Source organism: Tenebrio molitor, chromosome 4 (genome assembly GCF_963966145.1).
Source record: "Tenebrio molitor chromosome 4, icTenMoli1.1, whole genome shotgun sequence".
Lineage (NCBI taxonomy): Eukaryota > Metazoa > Arthropoda > Insecta > Coleoptera > Tenebrionidae > Tenebrio > Tenebrio molitor.
The window spans coordinates 26,272,373-26,290,908 of record NC_091049.1 but is presented as its reverse complement, the minus strand read 5'-3'; the positions used below and the strand labels follow the sequence as shown (position 1 = coordinate 26,290,908).

General features: G+C 34.5%; 1 protein-coding gene and 2 long non-coding RNA genes across 3 annotated transcripts; 2 read left to right on the top strand and 1 right to left on the bottom strand.

Moving 5' to 3' along the window:
• The first annotated feature begins 4,294 nt into the window (after positions 1-4,294).
• LOC138129364 (uncharacterized) lies at positions 4,295-4,836 on the top strand. The gene is made up of 2 exons (XR_011159212.1): positions 4,295-4,426; positions 4,481-4,836. It is a non-coding gene; the product is annotated as an uncharacterized lncRNA (long non-coding RNA).
• Positions 4,704-16,897, bottom strand: LOC138129355 (zinc finger protein 43-like). Its single transcript, XM_069045649.1, has 2 exons — positions 16,400-16,897; positions 4,704-9,410 (listed from the first exon to the last, which is right to left on the bottom strand). Exon 2 carries the CDS (start codon positions 9,394-9,396, stop codon positions 7,990-7,992), a length of 1,407 nt encoding a protein of 468 aa, XP_068901750.1. The 5' UTR covers positions 9,397-9,410; positions 16,400-16,897; the 3' UTR covers positions 4,704-7,989.
• Positions 9,701-10,987, top strand: LOC138129363 (uncharacterized). Its single transcript, XR_011159211.1, has 2 exons — positions 9,701-10,572; positions 10,628-10,987. It is a non-coding gene; the product is annotated as an uncharacterized lncRNA (long non-coding RNA).
• Positions 16,898-18,536: the final 1,639 nt, after the last annotated feature.

Genomic DNA, 18,536 nt, shown 5'->3' with positions numbered 1-18,536 from the left:
CGCAAACAGTAGCTACAACGTTAAGCCCTACTTCTTGTAATTGTTTGATGATATAAACAATAATTTGTTTCAACTGATGTGTCTTTACAGTGTCTCTTGTAAAATAATAGGCAACAGTTTGCTTATAATTTTTTCTGATACCTCTTACCATAAAAACAAGAGCATGGTTTGCATAACGATCTGTGCGTCCTAATGACCCAAGGTCTTCGAATCCAGAAATTCTTTGTTTAGAGGTTTCGTAATGAAAGCCTTTACAAAGGGAGACTTCATCGAATATTAAGGTACAACACCGATCAAGCTCATCCATGCTCTCCACATGTAATTTTAAGTTTTCTATAACAGGCTTGATCAATCCGCATTCGAAGGGTATTTTCGATAAAAGATGTTTTAATGTTCTCGTAGAAGGCAGTTGAAAATAGGCCTGAAGATATCTATACAAACGAGGACTTTTCTTATACATAGATAGTGCAAAAGCCTTATCTTGAATTGTCCACCTTCGGCCACTAGGCTTCCTGTGAACATTTCGTAACTGAGAGTTAATGAACTCTTTAGTCACATCATTAAGGTTCTGCTCAATGAATTCGAATCGTCCATCGCTGTACAAATTTCTGACTGAAGTCAGGTGTGCTCGCTCTCTTTTAAGTAAACTTCTCAATTTACTTAACTTTGATTGAACATTGAGATGTATTTGATACATCTCAGACTTCTGTGGTGTTAAGTCATTTTTGCCTATACCCACTTTATTTAAAATTCCCCTTCTATTCTCCAAGAGAAAAGAATATTTATCAGAATGATCAATTGTTGTAGACGACTTGGAAACACTCTGTGAATCTATTTTACAATAATCATGATCTGAAGAAATTAGAAGCAAACCGTCACCTGTGTTGGATGAACCCTGTTGTGTACTGTTAATGTCTGTGGTGTCACTTGATAAAGTACTAATGGTGATGTTAACGTCTGTAGTGTTACTTGATGGTGCATGATGTGAAAATGTACTGTTGTCTGTATATGAACATGAGGGTCTTAACAAAGCTTCATCAACGGGCAAAATAAATTGTGAGGTGTTCGCGGGTTTGGGAACCGTTTGATATTTAAGGCGCTCTTGTAAATGATTAGTATAATCTGATTTATTAAAGTGATTTTCACAAACATAAAAATTTATACAATTAACTTCATCAGTTATATTGCATGCATTTTTCCATTTTTGAAGAGCTTCAGGATCTCTTGGAAATCTATGAAATTTAAGATTACGATATTGTGTTGAAATTAATTTTGAAAAACAAACATTTTTACATGATGGATATTTGCAATTTCGGTAACGGTGTTGAAAAGAAGCTTTGATTAGATTCGACATGCTGTATTATTTGTGTTTACAAAGTAGAGAAATAGTATTATGTAATGTAGGTATATAGGTTTCTACGTAAATTAATTTCAAACTAACAAAAGGAATGCTTCGACAGAGATACGAGTACTTACATAAATATCCTTCTATCCTGTCCTGTTATGTCCTTTGCCTCCTGTTGATACCATACAATACCTATAAAGTGATAAAACAAATTAGTTTGGTATTGCATGTAAGAATAATAAATAATTATTATTTGTTGTAGAAAACTTTCCCTCCAAATCAATGCATTTGATACAATCTATTATTATATAAACAGGCTATTCAAAATGTACTTCTACTATTCACTAAAATAAATTACACATTCACCTATTAATTACAACATATTTATGATACTTACTCGTGAAAAAACGAATATTTTAACTGCTTTTGTTTATGGCAATTCAGGACATAACCACAACCTAACCAAACCACCCGCTCACTGAAACAAATGAAATTAAACAGCCAATACGAGGAACCCCAGATTTGGCGCAATAAATGACGCGTGCGCACTAGCCACATTTCCTTCGTCATTACCCCCACTTTTGCGTTCTAATGGCCGACAAACAAATGTCATTTGAATTGCGAGTTAGGCAATACAACTTTCACCCCCATGCTACACGCTGAGGAAAAAAATTAAGGTCTATAATTCAAAACAAGGATAAATAAAACGTTACTATGTTTATTATAAAGCACGTAAGAATACAATTAATAGGAATCAAATTATTTTTTTCAACTGTATTTTGGGTTGCACTCTTTTTATGTGCAGAAAAGAAGCCCATAGAAAAACTTAATTGGAAAATATTTAAGGCCAAGGTTTAAGGCATACAAATCGAGACCCATGAAATGGCTCTAAAGAATAAAAATTTCAAGTTACATTACTTCCTGTGCCTTTTTATAAAGATTATAACCTATAATTTTATAACAAGAGTACAAAACATAGTGGCAATATCTGCTTGAAATTCGTCTAGCACGATAGACGTCAACTTTGTTTATATACCGTAACAAAATATAAATTTAGACGAAATTTAGAAATATTTCCTAACGGACATTTACTTATTTGCTTAAATATTGCAGTAAAATGACTCTACAAATGGATGGATTAAATTGCAGGCTTCATATTGTTACAATGAGGACATTTTCCTCTAAATGAACCTTGGTGCACAATTTTTCTTTACACAAATCCCAAGAACTATTCTTTGTCACAAATTCTCTGGAAAAGTCTTCTTCTTACAAATACGCAAATCTGTGTAAGTCATTAAAACAAAAGTCGGGTCCGAATATGTACAGGGTGTTTGGGGTATAAGGTAACAAACTACTCCTGTGTAAAGAGACAAAATAAAACTTTTATCTAGTAACATTTTTTAGAATGTGTTATAATTTTCTAGTAATCATTTTTTTCAATTTGAAGAAATACTGTGAAATCCACCGGATTTCTAAATTATAAAGGTGACAGCCAAGGCATTTTCATTTATAAATCTTTATTTGCAATCGTACTGTAACGAACACTTTACTTTAATAATTTTCCACCTGGAAACTTCCATTTTACCGCTGGCTGTGTTTTTACCGGAGTAGTCCTGTAGAACAAGAAATTGAACTTGGAGTTTTAGATTTATTTATGAAATACATTATGTGTACTATGGCGGACAATAAATTTAGGCCGGCCTGTCATTAGCTTGACATCAAAATGTGAAGCTGGCATTATGTTCAACTAACCTCATTTTCGATTTTTGTCATTCTTGTCATCGTAACAGCGATAATCAAAATTAAAATTGGGAAAAGAAGCGTGCACCAGAGAGAAGTGCTATTACAAATCAGTTATGGTAATACGTCATGATCTGTAAGTTACGAAAAGGGCGCAGGAAACGCAAAACAGCTTGAAAACCTTCAGTTTGAGAAACTGACACATCAGTCATAATGACAATAAATGGTCGCTTGCATTGACTTTTTTGAAATGTCAGAAATTTACCGGCCTAAATTTATTGTCCGCCATAGTACAATTATATGCCGTTATAAATGAACATTTAGGTATTACATTATTTTCAACATTAATTACATGAGTCGGTTCTTCTAGGTGAATGAGTTTCCCGCTTCCAGACGTAGTATCGCGCGTTCAAATGAAATCCTGGGCTGGGCAGGCGTTGGAAATCGTCAATTGTTGTCCATTTTTAAAGCGTAGATTAATTGGAGCATGATGACAGCTAACCTAAAATTTAGAGCCAGAAAAATATTTTTTCACGATCGGGAGTAGAAATCAACTTTTTGGATGTCAACATCGTGACAGAAGTAGAGCATTTTCTTTCATTTTTTTGACAGTTGTGACAAAAATCTAATTGTGTTGTCAAGGCAACTACTAATTCCATTAAATTCATCGAAAGATGACAACTCATTTGTCATCATTTTTTTATTCTTAAAATTTGAGATTTTTGTGCTATTTCTACTCCCTACCGTGAAAAAAATAGTATATATACTTCTGGAGAGAAAACTGCACCTTAGGAAAAATCATGCATTTCTCTCCCTCAATATACAGGTGTCCCAGAACTCGCGGATCAAATTGAAACTGTATATTCCTTGATGGTAATGAAGGTAAAAAACGTTTAGAAAAATATTCAGGGTGCAACAGCTTTTTAGTTATGAATTAATCAAATTGACCAATAGAGCTCGATCTAATTTTCCCTTTATGAGAAAATTGAGTACCTTCTCTCAATTGCCGAGCAACGTATAATTCGACGAATAATAAAATTATTTTCAATATTTATCTGGTCAACTTGTCGAAACAGACGTCAAAAGTGACAACTACTTTTGAAATAACCAAAAATGGGATAATTGCGCCAAAGGCAGGTGAACAATTGTATAGAATCTAAATCAGGGAACGCAAGAAATTTCTTCTTCTGGCAATGAATGAAATTTTGAAATTTAATATGGTTTGTTATGAGTGAAAATTTCCAGAGCAATTGTAACCTTGAGGGGTATGGGAAATTGACGGGAGGGATATGATGAATTGAACCTTTGTTGATGGAAGGTGAAATGGCGACGTTGCGTCAAGTGAGTAATAGATATTACTACCTTAAAAATCTTAGTAAAAAGTGAAATATGCAGGGCCTGTGAAGTGAATCGGGATCACAAGAAATTTATCCTGACTCCTGTGCATACACTCTGCATCTGCAACGTATTAGCGCAGCTACACGAGCGGGACTCATCGTCGAAATGAAAGAAAAGACTTTTAGGAACATTCTTGACATTGCAAAAAAAGCTGGAGTTACACGTAGGTTTTGAACAACAGATCAAGCATAGTGGCAGTTCTGAAAGAAAGAAGACAAAACTGGATTGAACTAACCTATTTATTTTAGCATCATTATTAGTAAAAATTTAAGATCAAATTTTATAACTAAACGATGTAGAATGCAACAAATGAAATAAGAAACATGCAAAATAAAAAGAATAATTTATAACAAGTGTTCAAAATGACCACCTTTCAACTGAAGGAATAGGCGAGCTCGTTTTATTAAATTTTCCCTTGCCAGTCTAAGCACATTAGGAATACCTAACAGTAGCCAGTGTTTCGTGAATTTGGTCATTTAGTTCTTCTAAAATATTGATAGGTTCGCGGTGAATATAGTTCTTTAAATATACTTCTTCTACCGTCGTCATCAAAGGACTGAAGAACAACATCTTCAGTCTCTGCTCTGGCGTTCTAACTTCTCGCGGGGGACCACCAATTTCTTGTCAGGTAGGCACCAAACACCCAGTGTCTCGAGCACGGTACACCAACCGTAGAAATACGTTATAATTTGGATATGGCAAACGTCGTGGAAAACGTATTGCATATTCTCTTGCATCCTCACGTGCATTGCGCCGGCAGTCTCCATAAATTATGGGCATTTCGGCATACTCTGCAGCTGTATACATGATTTCAGTACGAAGTTTGACAATTTTGAATCAAATTATAACTTGACGTTGTCAAAATCTTCACAGTTGCCCAAACATTTACTTGAAATTCTATACCATTCTTACTAGAATTATGTTGCTAGGCAATTCAAACGTTTGGTTAAATTTACGTGAAATTCAAATTAACAGCGTCCTTCTGATTGGTCAACTTTAAATATTCATTACAAAAAATCGATTATACCCTGCCCTTTTTTTTAAACGCTATTGCTTTGAGTTATCACCAAGGAAAACGCACTGTAAATTTGATCTGCGAGTTCTGGGACACCTGTATAATACTCTCGTATCCCACCTCCACCCGGCGGCACCGCAATTTTGCCGGAGTACATACACTATTACGGATAATACTATCAAGTAATAGTGCAGTGCTTATCAACATAATTACCGGCGTCTCGCCTCCGCATTTTGACTTTTTTGTGTTTTATATTTTATTATTTTTTCTTTCCTTGCAATGTTTTACATTAAAAATAGAATAACTTAACGATTTCTATTCTCGAAACAAATATCTAAGGGCACTCTTTGCTGAAAACAAATACATATATTCAATTATGTCCTGATTAAACATAAACAAATGTAATTAGTGTCAAACGGCGGGAAATTCAAACATTCAAACTTTACACTGTTCTAAACGTGGAGGGAGAAAAGACTGGAGATGGCACTAATTCAAATAAGTGTACCGGCCCGCGAAAACTACAGAGTCATAAAAGGTTTCTGAATATAGACGCTAGGCCAATGGCTTCCTTCGCCTTCCTTCCAGGCGCATTGTGCTTCTTTATCTAGCGCATTGTGGACTGGGTCATAAAAGGTTGTTGCACGTGCTTTTAGAGGGTACGGATTTTTAATATGGGAAGCATAGGAAATGCCATCTCCAGTCTTTTCTCCCTCCACGGTTCTAAACGGTTTAATTTTTCCAACGCCTACTCAGCCCAGGATTTCATTTGAACTCGCGATAGTATTCTCTTCCTGGTTCTGTATTTTTTTCGCGATGATGTAGACTTCCACCCTCCGATGTACACTAGCACTACTTCTTCAGTTATCTGTTTCACTTTTTTCCTATTACACCATGCTTCAAATTCCCGGAAAACTTTTTCATACCTTTCCCGCGACACAGAAGGTAGCAAATTGTCACAGTACACTCTAACGGCCTCGTCAATGTTATTTTCACACAGTCATTTTCAATCCGAAATTCACGAAAAATTGCAAACACGAACGTTGTTTTTACAAATTGAAAAATGTTTGTTGACTGGTTGCTAAGGTAACACACGGGCAATATTATTACTTCAAAGCCACCGCAGTGAAAAATTCACGATTGCAAAAAAATTTTTGTACGCACCACGTCCGGAAAATGCTTTTACTGGCCTCGTAAGCTACCAGGACTTGTCTACAACCTGGTACCTATTTGCTTACTCATTCCGTAAAATCTAACTTTCCGGACTTGTCACGTAAATAACTATTTCCTAGCTTATTCCTTGCTTCTGGTTATTAAATGGAAATTGTTTCAATACATTATCATATCCCACAACTTTACTACAAAACTGGGTTGAATATTTTTATGAGGACAAAAGTTAACTGGGGGTTGAAAAATTAGCAAGTAAAACCCTATCGCCAGTCTTAAAAAAAACTCACTGTATACCTAATCTTCGCCAACATGTTGGCAATACAAACATCCTGATACTTCTGTTATTAACGTTTTTAGAATGGCTATATCTATAAAATTAAAAATTGTCAAGTGCTGATTATTTATTTGAAACACCGCGCAAAAGAAGAAATAATTTGAATAACAACTTAAAACGTGTTGTTTTTTACCTATTTTCGGTTATACCCATTGTAAACTAATGTAGTAGAAACTTTCGTACAAGGGTACAAGTCGTTTATCTTTCAATCGCACAATCACAAAGAACAGCAGAAGGCCTAACCTAACATTTTTTTTCAAATGGGAAGGTCAAGAGGCAAAAAGAGAAAAGAAAAAGGGAAGAGCTACCGGGGGAATAACAGGGGTGAAATTGGGAATTAAAGAAAAGCGACAGGAAAAGGGAGAAGAAGAAAGATGCATGGAAAGAAAAGTTCAGGGAGTGAAACTGCTAATTTTGTAATTTTTTCGGAATTGCTGTTTTATGTTTGAGATGTAGTCAGGAATTGGAAATCCCGTTGGGCAAAATAAACCATTCGTATTTAAAGAAATGTGATTTTTAATTTAAACAGCATATTATTCAATACGACGTTTTTTTGTTCGACGAATCAAATTGCTTAAAATCTTTAAAATTATCTTGACGTTTCGTTTTGACATTTATCAAAATCCGCCGACACTGGAGAAAATTCTCAAATTCTGACGTCGAACAAAAAAAAAAAAAACAATTCTGTAAATTAAACATGAAAATAGCTATTTATACAAGAAGAGGTAAAAGCGTTACTTTTTATCACCAGGCCTGGAAATTGTACATCGAGACGAAGTCGAGATCAACAACCCGCCGTGTGACGCTTTTTCCTCCGGACAGGAGTCTGTATTGTTTGGATATTGTATGGACAGTGTTCTCTTTGGATTGTTTGTTGAGCGTTGAACATTTAGCAATTTTATGATTGCATAGCATCTGCTGAGAGATGAATTGCCTTGTTGTTTAAGGCCGTTGTTATATTTTATTTTGTATTCGCATTTGTCACAGCTATCACTGGATAGTATCTGCTGAGAGATGAATTTTCTTATGTTTTTTAATGTTGTTCTTGTATTTCGTCTTAAATTCGCATTTATCACAGCTATGCCACTGGACAGCATCTGCTGAGAGATGAATTTTCTTATGTCGTTTTAGGTCGTCGTGTTTCGTTTTAAATTCACATTTATCACAGCTATACCAATGGACAGCATCTGCTGGAAGATGAATTGCTTTATGTCTTCTAAGTCCGCTGTTATGTTTCGTTTTGTATTCGCATTTATCACAGCTATACCACTGGACAACATCTGCTGAGAGATGAATTTTCTTATGTTTCCTTAGGTAGTTCTTCCATTTCGTCTTAAATTCACATTTATCACAGCTATACCAATGGATAGCGTCTGGTGAGAGATGAATAGTCTTATGTTCCTTAAGGCATTGATTATGTTTCGTTTTGTATTCGCAATTATCACAGCTATAGCACTGGATGGCATTCGCTGAGAGATGAATTTTCTTATGTTTTTTAATGTTGTTCTTATATTTCGTCTTAAATTCGCATTTATCACAGCTATACCACTGGACAGCATCTGCTGAGAGATGAATTTTCTTATGTCGTTTTAGGTTGTCGTTGTGTTTCGTTTTATATTCACATTTATCACAACTATACAAATGGATAGTATCTGCTGGGAGATGAATTTCCTTATGTATTTTAAGTCTGCTGTTATGTTTCGTTTTGTATTCGCATTTATCACAGCTATACCACTGGACAGCATCTGCTGAGAGATGAATTTTCTTATGTCGTTTTAGGTTGTCATTTTGTTTCGTTTTATATTCACATTTATCACAGCTATACCAATGGACAGCATCTGCTGGAAGATGAATTGTCTTATGTTTTTTTAAGGTATGGTTCCATTTCGTCTTAAATTCACACTTATCACAGCTATACAATTTGACAGCATCTACTGACAGATGAATTTTCTTATGTCGTTTTAGGTTGTTGTTTCGTTTCGTTTTAAATTCGCACTTATCACAGCGATACCATTTGACAGCATCTGCTGAGTACTCACATCGGTACGACGTTTCACCACTACAAGATACTACATCTACTGTCTCACATTTTTCTTCTGTATCAAAATATGAACCATCAAAGTGTTTGATCCACAGTAAAATAGAATATGTTTCAAACGAGCACTTTTGACAAATGTAGCTTTTCACTTCGGTGTTATTTTTTGGTTGATCTTGCACACAATCAGTGCCCCTTATGTGATATCCCCTGCGATGTTGCTTCAAAATTACCACAAAATCGGTTTCAAAATTGCAGTCCTTGCAGCAGTATTTTTCCAAATCGTTTCTTTCGCATCTGGGTAATTCGAGTGGCAAGCGGTGACATTTTGGGATACTCTCGCTGTATTCCAAATTTGCCATTTTGATCTTATAATCTGAAAATTTTCATTTCGTGTCAATACAAAAAACTACTCAAAATCAAAAAATGTCTTATCTAAAGTCCATTCAAAAATCAAAAAACCACCACCTGTTGCTTAAGGTTGGTAAAATTTAAAAGACCCTAGGTAGATATTTTTTCATACTATGTTGGTACCTATAAATTATGACATTTATTTGATTCAAAATAAAATTCAACTGCTTTGGATTTCGTTCATATTGTTTTATTAGCAACACGTTTGATTTATTTATTGATTCTTATTATTTTTACTTAAACATGCCCAAAAAAACAAGACACTTAATAAACATTTAACCTCAAAATTACAAGTCTCACCAAATTTTACACTAGACAGCGTTGCCGATAGTAATTATCGAGGAAAATGCGACGTTGGTGGTTTTTTGATTTTTGAATGGACTTTAAAGGTAAGCACTGTTCACGTTAGATTAAGCATTGCTAAATTGCATTATGTTGATTAGCTGCATGTCACTATTCACAAAACATAATTACAGAGCCAAAAAATTAAATTATTTCACCTTGAGAGGAAAATCCAACGTGAATGGACTTTAAACTCGGTACAGGTTGCAAAGACACACTTGTCATTTGCAACAGCATTTTTTTCATATTTCTGAACCAAATAAAGGCACAAAGGGACCAGAAAATCATAGTTTGGGTTGAATATTTTCCAAATAAGTACAGTTTTAAAGTAATTTCAAATGACTAATGCCATAAAAGTGCTGTTGCAAATGACAAGTGTGTCTTTGCAACCTGTACCGAGTTTACTTGTGATTCAAAATGATTGTAGGCAAGTATGGCAACTATGTACGAAAATTTATGTGGCAACTCTGTAGGTAGAGCGTGATCAACAACAACACGGACAATACGGATACCCCACTCTTTACTTGAAATAAAAACTGCGTTTGCGAGGCCATAGATTTTCAAATCCAATTAAATATCCTGGGCATTTTATGGAATGGATTAAAAACACGGGTAACAAGCAATTATCAACTTTGTAGCCTATTAAAGTGTAGGTATAACAGCTACACTGTGTGTGGACTTCATTTTACCAGCAAATACTTCGGCACGAACAATAGATTGCTGAATGTGGCCGTACCCTCGACTCAATACAACTTCCCTCCTTTTCCAGTCCAGACTTACTTCCAGTAATAGTAAAAAAATATTGATAATTATATTTTAACTGAAAACTATTTTTTATAGAATTTTCATCCGATCTACTGATCTACGATATTTCTACTGAAGACGCTATAAGTAAATTGTGTAAATCCTGTTTTATGTAGTAATGAAGATATAAATTCTTGTGAAAGTTTCAAAAAGAAAATAAGAAAAGCTGAGCATAATCAAAATTATAAAAAGCCAGAATGTTAATCCAAAATTCGGACTGCAACGTACCGAAAACGTTAGATGCAAAATTCGATGTCAAAATAAAGAGCAAAATTTTGAAGGTGAGGAAGCCATAAATCTCTGTCGCAATTGAGGAAAGGAAACACCAAATCAAAATTTATAAAAATGCAATGGAAATGTATCGAAAAAAATTGAAAATAAAAACTTCAAAATAAATGTAGTCTTTTAATTTCATAAATATAGTATATTAAAAGACAAGTTTTATAAGACCAGTCTTGAAGCACGAATTCAAGATTAAAAAACGAGTGGCGTAGACACGAGTTATTTTAAAGAATGAGTGCTTCATGGTCTTATGAAACGAATTTTTTATACTATTTTTTGTAATTTGCCCTTTTTGACCCGTTTTTAAACAAAAATGTTTACTTTCCTCGATTTAGGGATTTTTGTGGCGGTTGGTAATGTCTTAATTTTAAGAGTGAAAATTTGATCAAGTCTTCAAAGTCGTTGTTTCATCCAAATTTTGTCACAAAACACGAATATGAAAGATAATCTTTCATGTACGCCCGCAGAAATACGTGAAATTGCCAAAAATACGGTCGCGAATTTGTTGCCTGATAAATCCTGATAAATAATTCTTTGCACATTTTGTAATTTAAACTGACACGCATGACGGATCAAGCTATGCCTAAAAATTTTCGTAAAATGTTCCGTGAAATGATGGCTATAAGGTCATCCCAGATGATGACGTCGCGTTCGTTAATATAGTTGATTTCATATAAATGTTCATCAAGTGAGCTGTCCATGTGTAAAAGCACCTTTAATTTAGTTACATTACAAAAGTCACATTTATGAAGGTCATGTCAACAAATAAGAATTACTTTAATTTAATCACTAAAAAGACTAAGAGCCAGTTTATAGAAAGAGAATTAAATATTTAATTCGAATTAAATTTTAATATGCCATTAACCCATGAATCCGAAAATTCGATTGGTTCAATCTGGTCACGTGTTCAGTTAATCTCGCATTTAATTACGATTAACTTAATTTTGCTTCTGTAAACTGGCCCGTAACATTACTTTTGAAATCAGCAATGTTAAAATGGACAAAAACTGAAAAACTAGTCAAATCGGGTTCGCGCAGAGCAAGCAACTTTGAAAGTCAAAGTCACTAGCTTTAGCTTTAATACCAACAGAAAATCAGATTTTCATGGCTTGCTTAGATGCACATTTATATGAAATTGAGTATATGTCTATTAGAGAATCAAAATGGAGGCAAATTACAAAAAATTTTTTTTTGATTTGAAACTTTGAAAAAGTCTCAGATGTATGTGTGCGTTAAAACTATCATGTTGGAAACACGTCTATAAAACAATAATTTCCTGCAAGGCACGCAACCAGTACAACACATAAGCCTCATATTGTGGCGCACCGTATAAAACAAAAATAATGCTTAGAACTACGAATACGGCAGGCCGGATAAGAGACGAGTCTCTTATGAATCTAGGAGGCCGTGACTAAACAATACGTAGTTTAGTGGACTAAGTATAGATGGAGCTTGCGTCAATTAATTTTGAATGTCATGTATATACCATTCACGATTATTTCAAATTCGGACTATCTATGAAAATCTGACATTTTAGTTGGCAGTATTGTGATTTGTCACGATAAATCTATTTTAGGTTATAATTCAACGGAACACTGCTCCCAGGTTGTTACATTACATTACATAATTGTACGCATTAGGAACAATGATCGTAAAATTGTAATTGAAATGAAACATACATATTTGTAGGGCAGTTCTGGGTAAATTCTTATTAACTAAATTAATGACGGAATTGACAACAATGCGAATATTTAAAAACGAAACGTCATATGACAGGACCTGACGCCAATCTAACAAAAAAATATCATGGCCTACTGCGTGTTTAAAATAATCGTGAACGGCATATATCTCAGTTATACCCTCCTGAAGTTTGTTGGCAATGAAACAATTGAAAAATATAGGTGTTTTTTGTCTCGTAAGTGACATTGACCGGATGTTTTAACTTGACACGACATTAAAAAAAAGGATATATCAGTTATGTGGCGAGGAAGACAGCTGGCACTCGTTGCCAATAAATTTTACAATAAATGTTGAAAATGTAAATATAATGTAAAAACCACCTTATTTACTATAGTTTAAATGTCTGTGTCAGCAATATTATTACTGTTTCCTATAACTTGTGGGGTTGTGACATCTACTGATATTTTGCCCGTTTTTTTCTGAGTCGCAAGTCGCAAGATTTTGAGCGATTGGCCCGGTTTGTTATTAATTCCTATAGGTATCAGCGCAGAGGACGTTTTACATAAATGGTGTTTTTTTTTTTTTAATTTCGCATCGAAGTTGGCGTTGCACGTTCAAGAGTCGATTGAGAATGAATTAATTACTCGTCTTATAAATACTGATGTATCAAGCTGCAGATTAACGGCCGGTTCCATAATAAAAATTAAGTCGCCTTTAACTGAAAAAGTACACTTAAAAAAAAAAATGTGGTCCATAAACAACATTTAATATAAAAGCCGACTTTATTAGTAGGCAAAAGTTAAAGTTCCGATTTCGGATCTTTAATGCCGCTAAAGGGACCTTACATCCGATGCAGCCAATCAGAAAATTATCTCTCACGTCAAAATATCTGTCAAAATAATAAGTAATTAGAGTTGTGAAGATGAATCAGAAACACAAAAAAGCAAGTGTGTTCACCAATGAAGAGCAATTACGCTTATTAGAACTGATTGAAAAGGAAAAACATGTTATTGAAAATAAAATAACAAACAAAGTGGCCAACGAAGAAAAGGTATTTTAAAAAACAATTTTTGGTAATGTAAACATCTGTGTAAAAAAATGTACTTGTAGGATGCCGCATGGGGACGAGTATCCCAGGCATTCAATTCCTCTGCTTCCCAGTTCCGATCTGTGGATCAGTTAAAGTCGAAATACGACAATTTAAAGACAAAAGCGAGGAAAGTGGTGGCGGAGAACCGCACCTATAGACAAAAAACAGGCGGAGGTGGTGCTAGTAGCGACAAATTTGACGCAGTAATAGAAGCTGTCCTACGAATTATAAATATAAAAACAGTCGTAGGATTTGAAAATAGTGTTGATTGTGATCATGTGGGTAATTTTATTTTTGACAGGATATAATTTTGACCCGCCATTTTTTTAGGATCATTTTTCAACATTTGTTTCAGAGGAACACACTACCTTCGCTGCGGACAATCCTGTGGTAATAGAGTCACAGGTGCTTAATTAGAGTATTATCCTTATTTCGTATCTTTTATAGGCAAAAATATCCACGGACGAACCCTTATCCCCTATAACAGCGCAAGGAGAAATTGTGAGTGTGACTGTCACAGATTATTGCAAAGTTAAACTTTACATCATTTTAGGAATCAAATTTTGAAACAAATAGGGAAATAACTTCCTCGTCATTAACAAATTCTGTTGTCCAGGACGTACGTACATTAAATCTAATACTAAGAATAAAAATTTACATTAAATAGGAACATAATTTGCAAATAAAATATTTTTCTAGCAAGTTGAAGAGCAGCCTGCTCCAAAAAAAATTAAAACACAAAATTGGACATCATACACTCCTCACAAACTTAAACAACGGATTTCCAATAAGCTGCGACCTACTGTAGAAAATCCTGTAGTACAAGCCAAAGCGGAATACTACAGGCAAAAAGCTAAAGAAACGGAGGCAGATATTATGCTGAAAAAAGAAGAAGATCGAAGGAAGGAAGAAGAACACACAAAAAAAATGCGGTTGTTAGATTTAGAAATAAAACTAAGAGAAGAAGAGTTAAAATCAAAATTTAACATTAGTTTTTGAAGTAATGTGTAGATAATATTGCAAGTAATTATTAAAAAATAAACTATCACATCCTATTGAAATGTTCATCAATTAGCAATCGTCTTACATTTCTTCCTCTAATTAGAATGTTGTTAGGGACTTCGTTCCGCACATTTTCATTATCATCATCGTAGTCAATGTTCTCAAGCCACTCTTCTGGAAAATAGTCGTTCATTTCCACAGCAATATTATGTAAGACTGCTGTGGCAACAATAATTTCCATCATTGTGAGCAATTTAACCCGCATTCCCAATGAAAGAATTGGAAATCGTCGTTTCCACACTCCATACTGTCTCTCTACTACATTTCTTGTCCGTAAAATTGATTCGTTATATAAATTTTCTGCAGGAGTTTGAGTTTCTTGCAATTTTGTCATAAGAAACGGTTCTATGGCATAGCCACTATCACCAATGAGCATATATTGCCCATATCTACCATCACAAAATTCTCTTTTAACCCGACTATTATTAAAAATTGTTTGGTCATGGGTAGATCCAGGCCAGCGAGTTACAATATTTTTCATTTTCAGATTAGCATCAGAAATTGTTTGGACGTTAAGGGCAAAATATCCTTTCCTGCACCTAAAGATTTCTGCGTCCTGTCCTCCAGGAGATTCCATTTTCACTAATGTGCAATCAATAGCACCAATTGTTCTTGGAAAACTCTCAATGTTACAAAACTCTTGGGCAGCTCTTTGCATCTCGTTGTGGTTATTGTACATATAAATGAACTGTGGACGCAAAGAAGCTATTGCTGAAGACACTCTCTTCACTATTCGGCATGCGGATGTTTTTGAAACTCCAACAAAATCACCTGCTGATATTAACATACTACCTGTTGCATAAAATCTTAATGTCAGCAACAACTGTGTCATTGGTCGTATACACCCGCCCCTTAAAAAGTTTTCATTTGAATACCACTGACAAATTTACTTTAAACTACAAAGTTTACCTGTTTGTTGGAGATGATATTTGTTGCTCAATAAGATCCAACAAAGCCACTACCGTTGTTTTGATCAGCCGGAATCTTTCAAAGAATTCAACTTCGTCAAATTTTTCAAAACAATCCTCCCTATTTCTTCATCTTCTGACGATGAATCGGATGATGAACTTAATAAATTAATTTCCATAACTCGTTTCTTTAAAACAATTGTCGGCACAAACAATGAAGCAATCAGTTCAGAAGATAATAGTAGGATATAGGTCCTAACTACCGCAATAATTAACCACAATTAGCCACAGAAAAATGTGTCAAATTTTGCCAATTTGGTATACAATTTAAAGACGTCCATTGGTTAAAAATTTTAGGCATGTTCGCCAACCTAACAATTCTGTGCAAACGGTTTGTTAAAGCTGACTTTATGTAAAGCACCGTAAACATAATATTATGGAACAAGATAGACTTTAAACTTACTTTAAAGGCGACTTTTTTAAAAATGAGGCTTTGCATAAAGGGAGCTTTAAGAGCTCATTTATGGAACCGGCTGTTAAAACAACAACGGAAAAAGTGAGGTTACATTCAAACCGCTGATGTCTTAAAAAATACTGATTTTTCAAATTGCATAAAAAAATACGCAAAAAATAAGGTTAGATTTAAACAGCTGATCTGAGCGTAACCTCCGAGATAGATATTCAGGGAGGCCTCGATCCAGAGTTGTAATCCGGTAGTGCACTCACAATCGATTTTTCAACGGTAACTTTCAAAAAACACCCATTACGAAGCAAGTACTTACTTACCATTAATTATGTAATTCTATCAGAACAGGAAATGAGTTTTTTCACAGTCGCAGTTTATTTAATGTTAGTAGGTACGTTAGTTGTTCTATTTGGTTATTTATCACGCAACCGACAGCACCTCCATCACAAAACACACATGCAAAAAATCGTCATCAACATCAAGCAACCATGACCAGGAAAGGAAATAGGAATATAACCAATCTGAATCTGACCATAAATAAAAACGAGAGTAGATAGCTGACTCTGCCGACTGTATCAGGGAAAAGGCAAAGTATCAGAGTATCAGGTTTAACTGACAACATATGCTTTGCGGACAACATGGATAAAAAATAAAAATCAACGGTACAGTTAGAGACATGGAATTCCGGGCATCACTGTCTATTTACTGTCAAAAAATGTAAAATACCCTTTACATTATTAACCTTAGTGATTGATATGAGATCGACGTCAACAGAAAATAAATTTCAAAATTTGACTTTTGAATGTCACGTTGACGATAAAGAGTGATTTACATCGCAATTTTTTTGAAATGACAGAAAAATGATGCCCGAACTGTAAAAGAAACAACTTGAACTGTCAATGTGAAGTCGTCAACAACCGGAAGTTACTCCAGTTATACCATTTAAAAGTAAAAATCAGTACTGTCAATTCAAATAGTCCTTTTTGATCACGTTGTACGGGGCAATTTTTTTTAAAAGAAGTAATGTAAGTTGGGTGATATTTAAAATTGTGATAATATATGGTTTTTTAAATACCTTATTTTGTTAAATCTTGCTGTATAATTTTTTGAAGTGAAACTTTTTATGGGAGGGTCTTGAAATTCTGATCGGCAACCTTTTTGTGTGACGAAAAGTGGTGGGGGTAAACACTGTCTCGCACAACGGTTGCGCCAATATTTCCATCTCACTTAATAGTGGAGTAAAATCACATATCTAGCTCGCTTATTTCTGAGGGTAGGTGATTCCAAGGTATAACTAAATGAGACCTATACTATCTTGTAGAGGACATTTTGGGGCATAAGGAATGGCCATCTACAACTTTTTTTAATAGGACGGAACTTTGAAAACCGCCTTTATACGTAGTTGAGGTGTAGTCCGAAAAACTACGTTTCTCGTAACATTTAACGTTGTGTTAATTCAACCATTGAAGCTATAATTATGATTTTCTGTATATTTGTAGTAAAAAGTACAGCGCTTCCAATAGTGAATCGTAAATTTCGCAAATATCGATAGTTTTGAAAAAAATAATTAATAAATTTAGATTAATCAAAAATGCGCATCGTAAACTTCACTCTGCTGGGACCTATGTGAAATGTTGAAAATTTCGATACACATGCAGCGAGTCAAATGTAACTAAGATATTGTAAAAAATTTTTAAAAAAGAATTAAGTCAGTAGCCCGTATACTTTTTGAGAAAATAATTTTTGAAGTGAAACTTTTTATGGGGGGGTTCGAAATTCTGATCGGCAACCTTTTTGTGTGACGAAAAGTGGTGGGGGTAAACACTGTCTCGCACAACGGTTGCGCCAATATTTCCATCTCACTTAATTTGGAGTCTAATTAATTATGTAAATTATAATAATCTGTTTAAGACGATACAAACATCCCTTAAAATTGTGTATACATACTTCTGTCTTTGTCACACTCACGGCATTTGTCGATAATGTCCTCTCTTTTAATTAAAAATGAACAATGAGTTACGCATTTTGATAGATATTGTTTAGTGTTATCGTTAAAATATACAATTTTGTTGTAAATATGCTTAAGTCAGGCGCAGAAAGAACAAGAGCGTGGCGTGAGAGAAAACGTACGAGTGAAGTGACAGTTCAGAATGTGAAAAAAACGGTGTAAATAATAAAGACAATGAACCAGCAACTAGCATCTCGGCTCAGCCACCGCCTCTTGCATCTATCAGTGATAATTTACAATATTCTGATTTTCCTGTAATACAAAAGTTTCACTTCTATCGTGCGTCTTTACGACACACTCTTTTTTTTTTTTCTAAATTTTAGAAAAAATCCAATCGTAAATTTTGTTTAACGATACATTGTAGCAAAAAGTCAAGTGGCTTCAAATGTCACTGTCAAATAAAGGAGTTTTGTTCATTGCTGTCAAATTGTTTTGTCTACATTAAATGC

Coding starts and splice junctions, on each gene's coding strand:
- LOC138129355 (XM_069045649.1), bottom strand. CDS start 9,396: ATGGCAAATTTGGAATACAGCGAGAGTATCCCAAAATGTCACCGCTTG.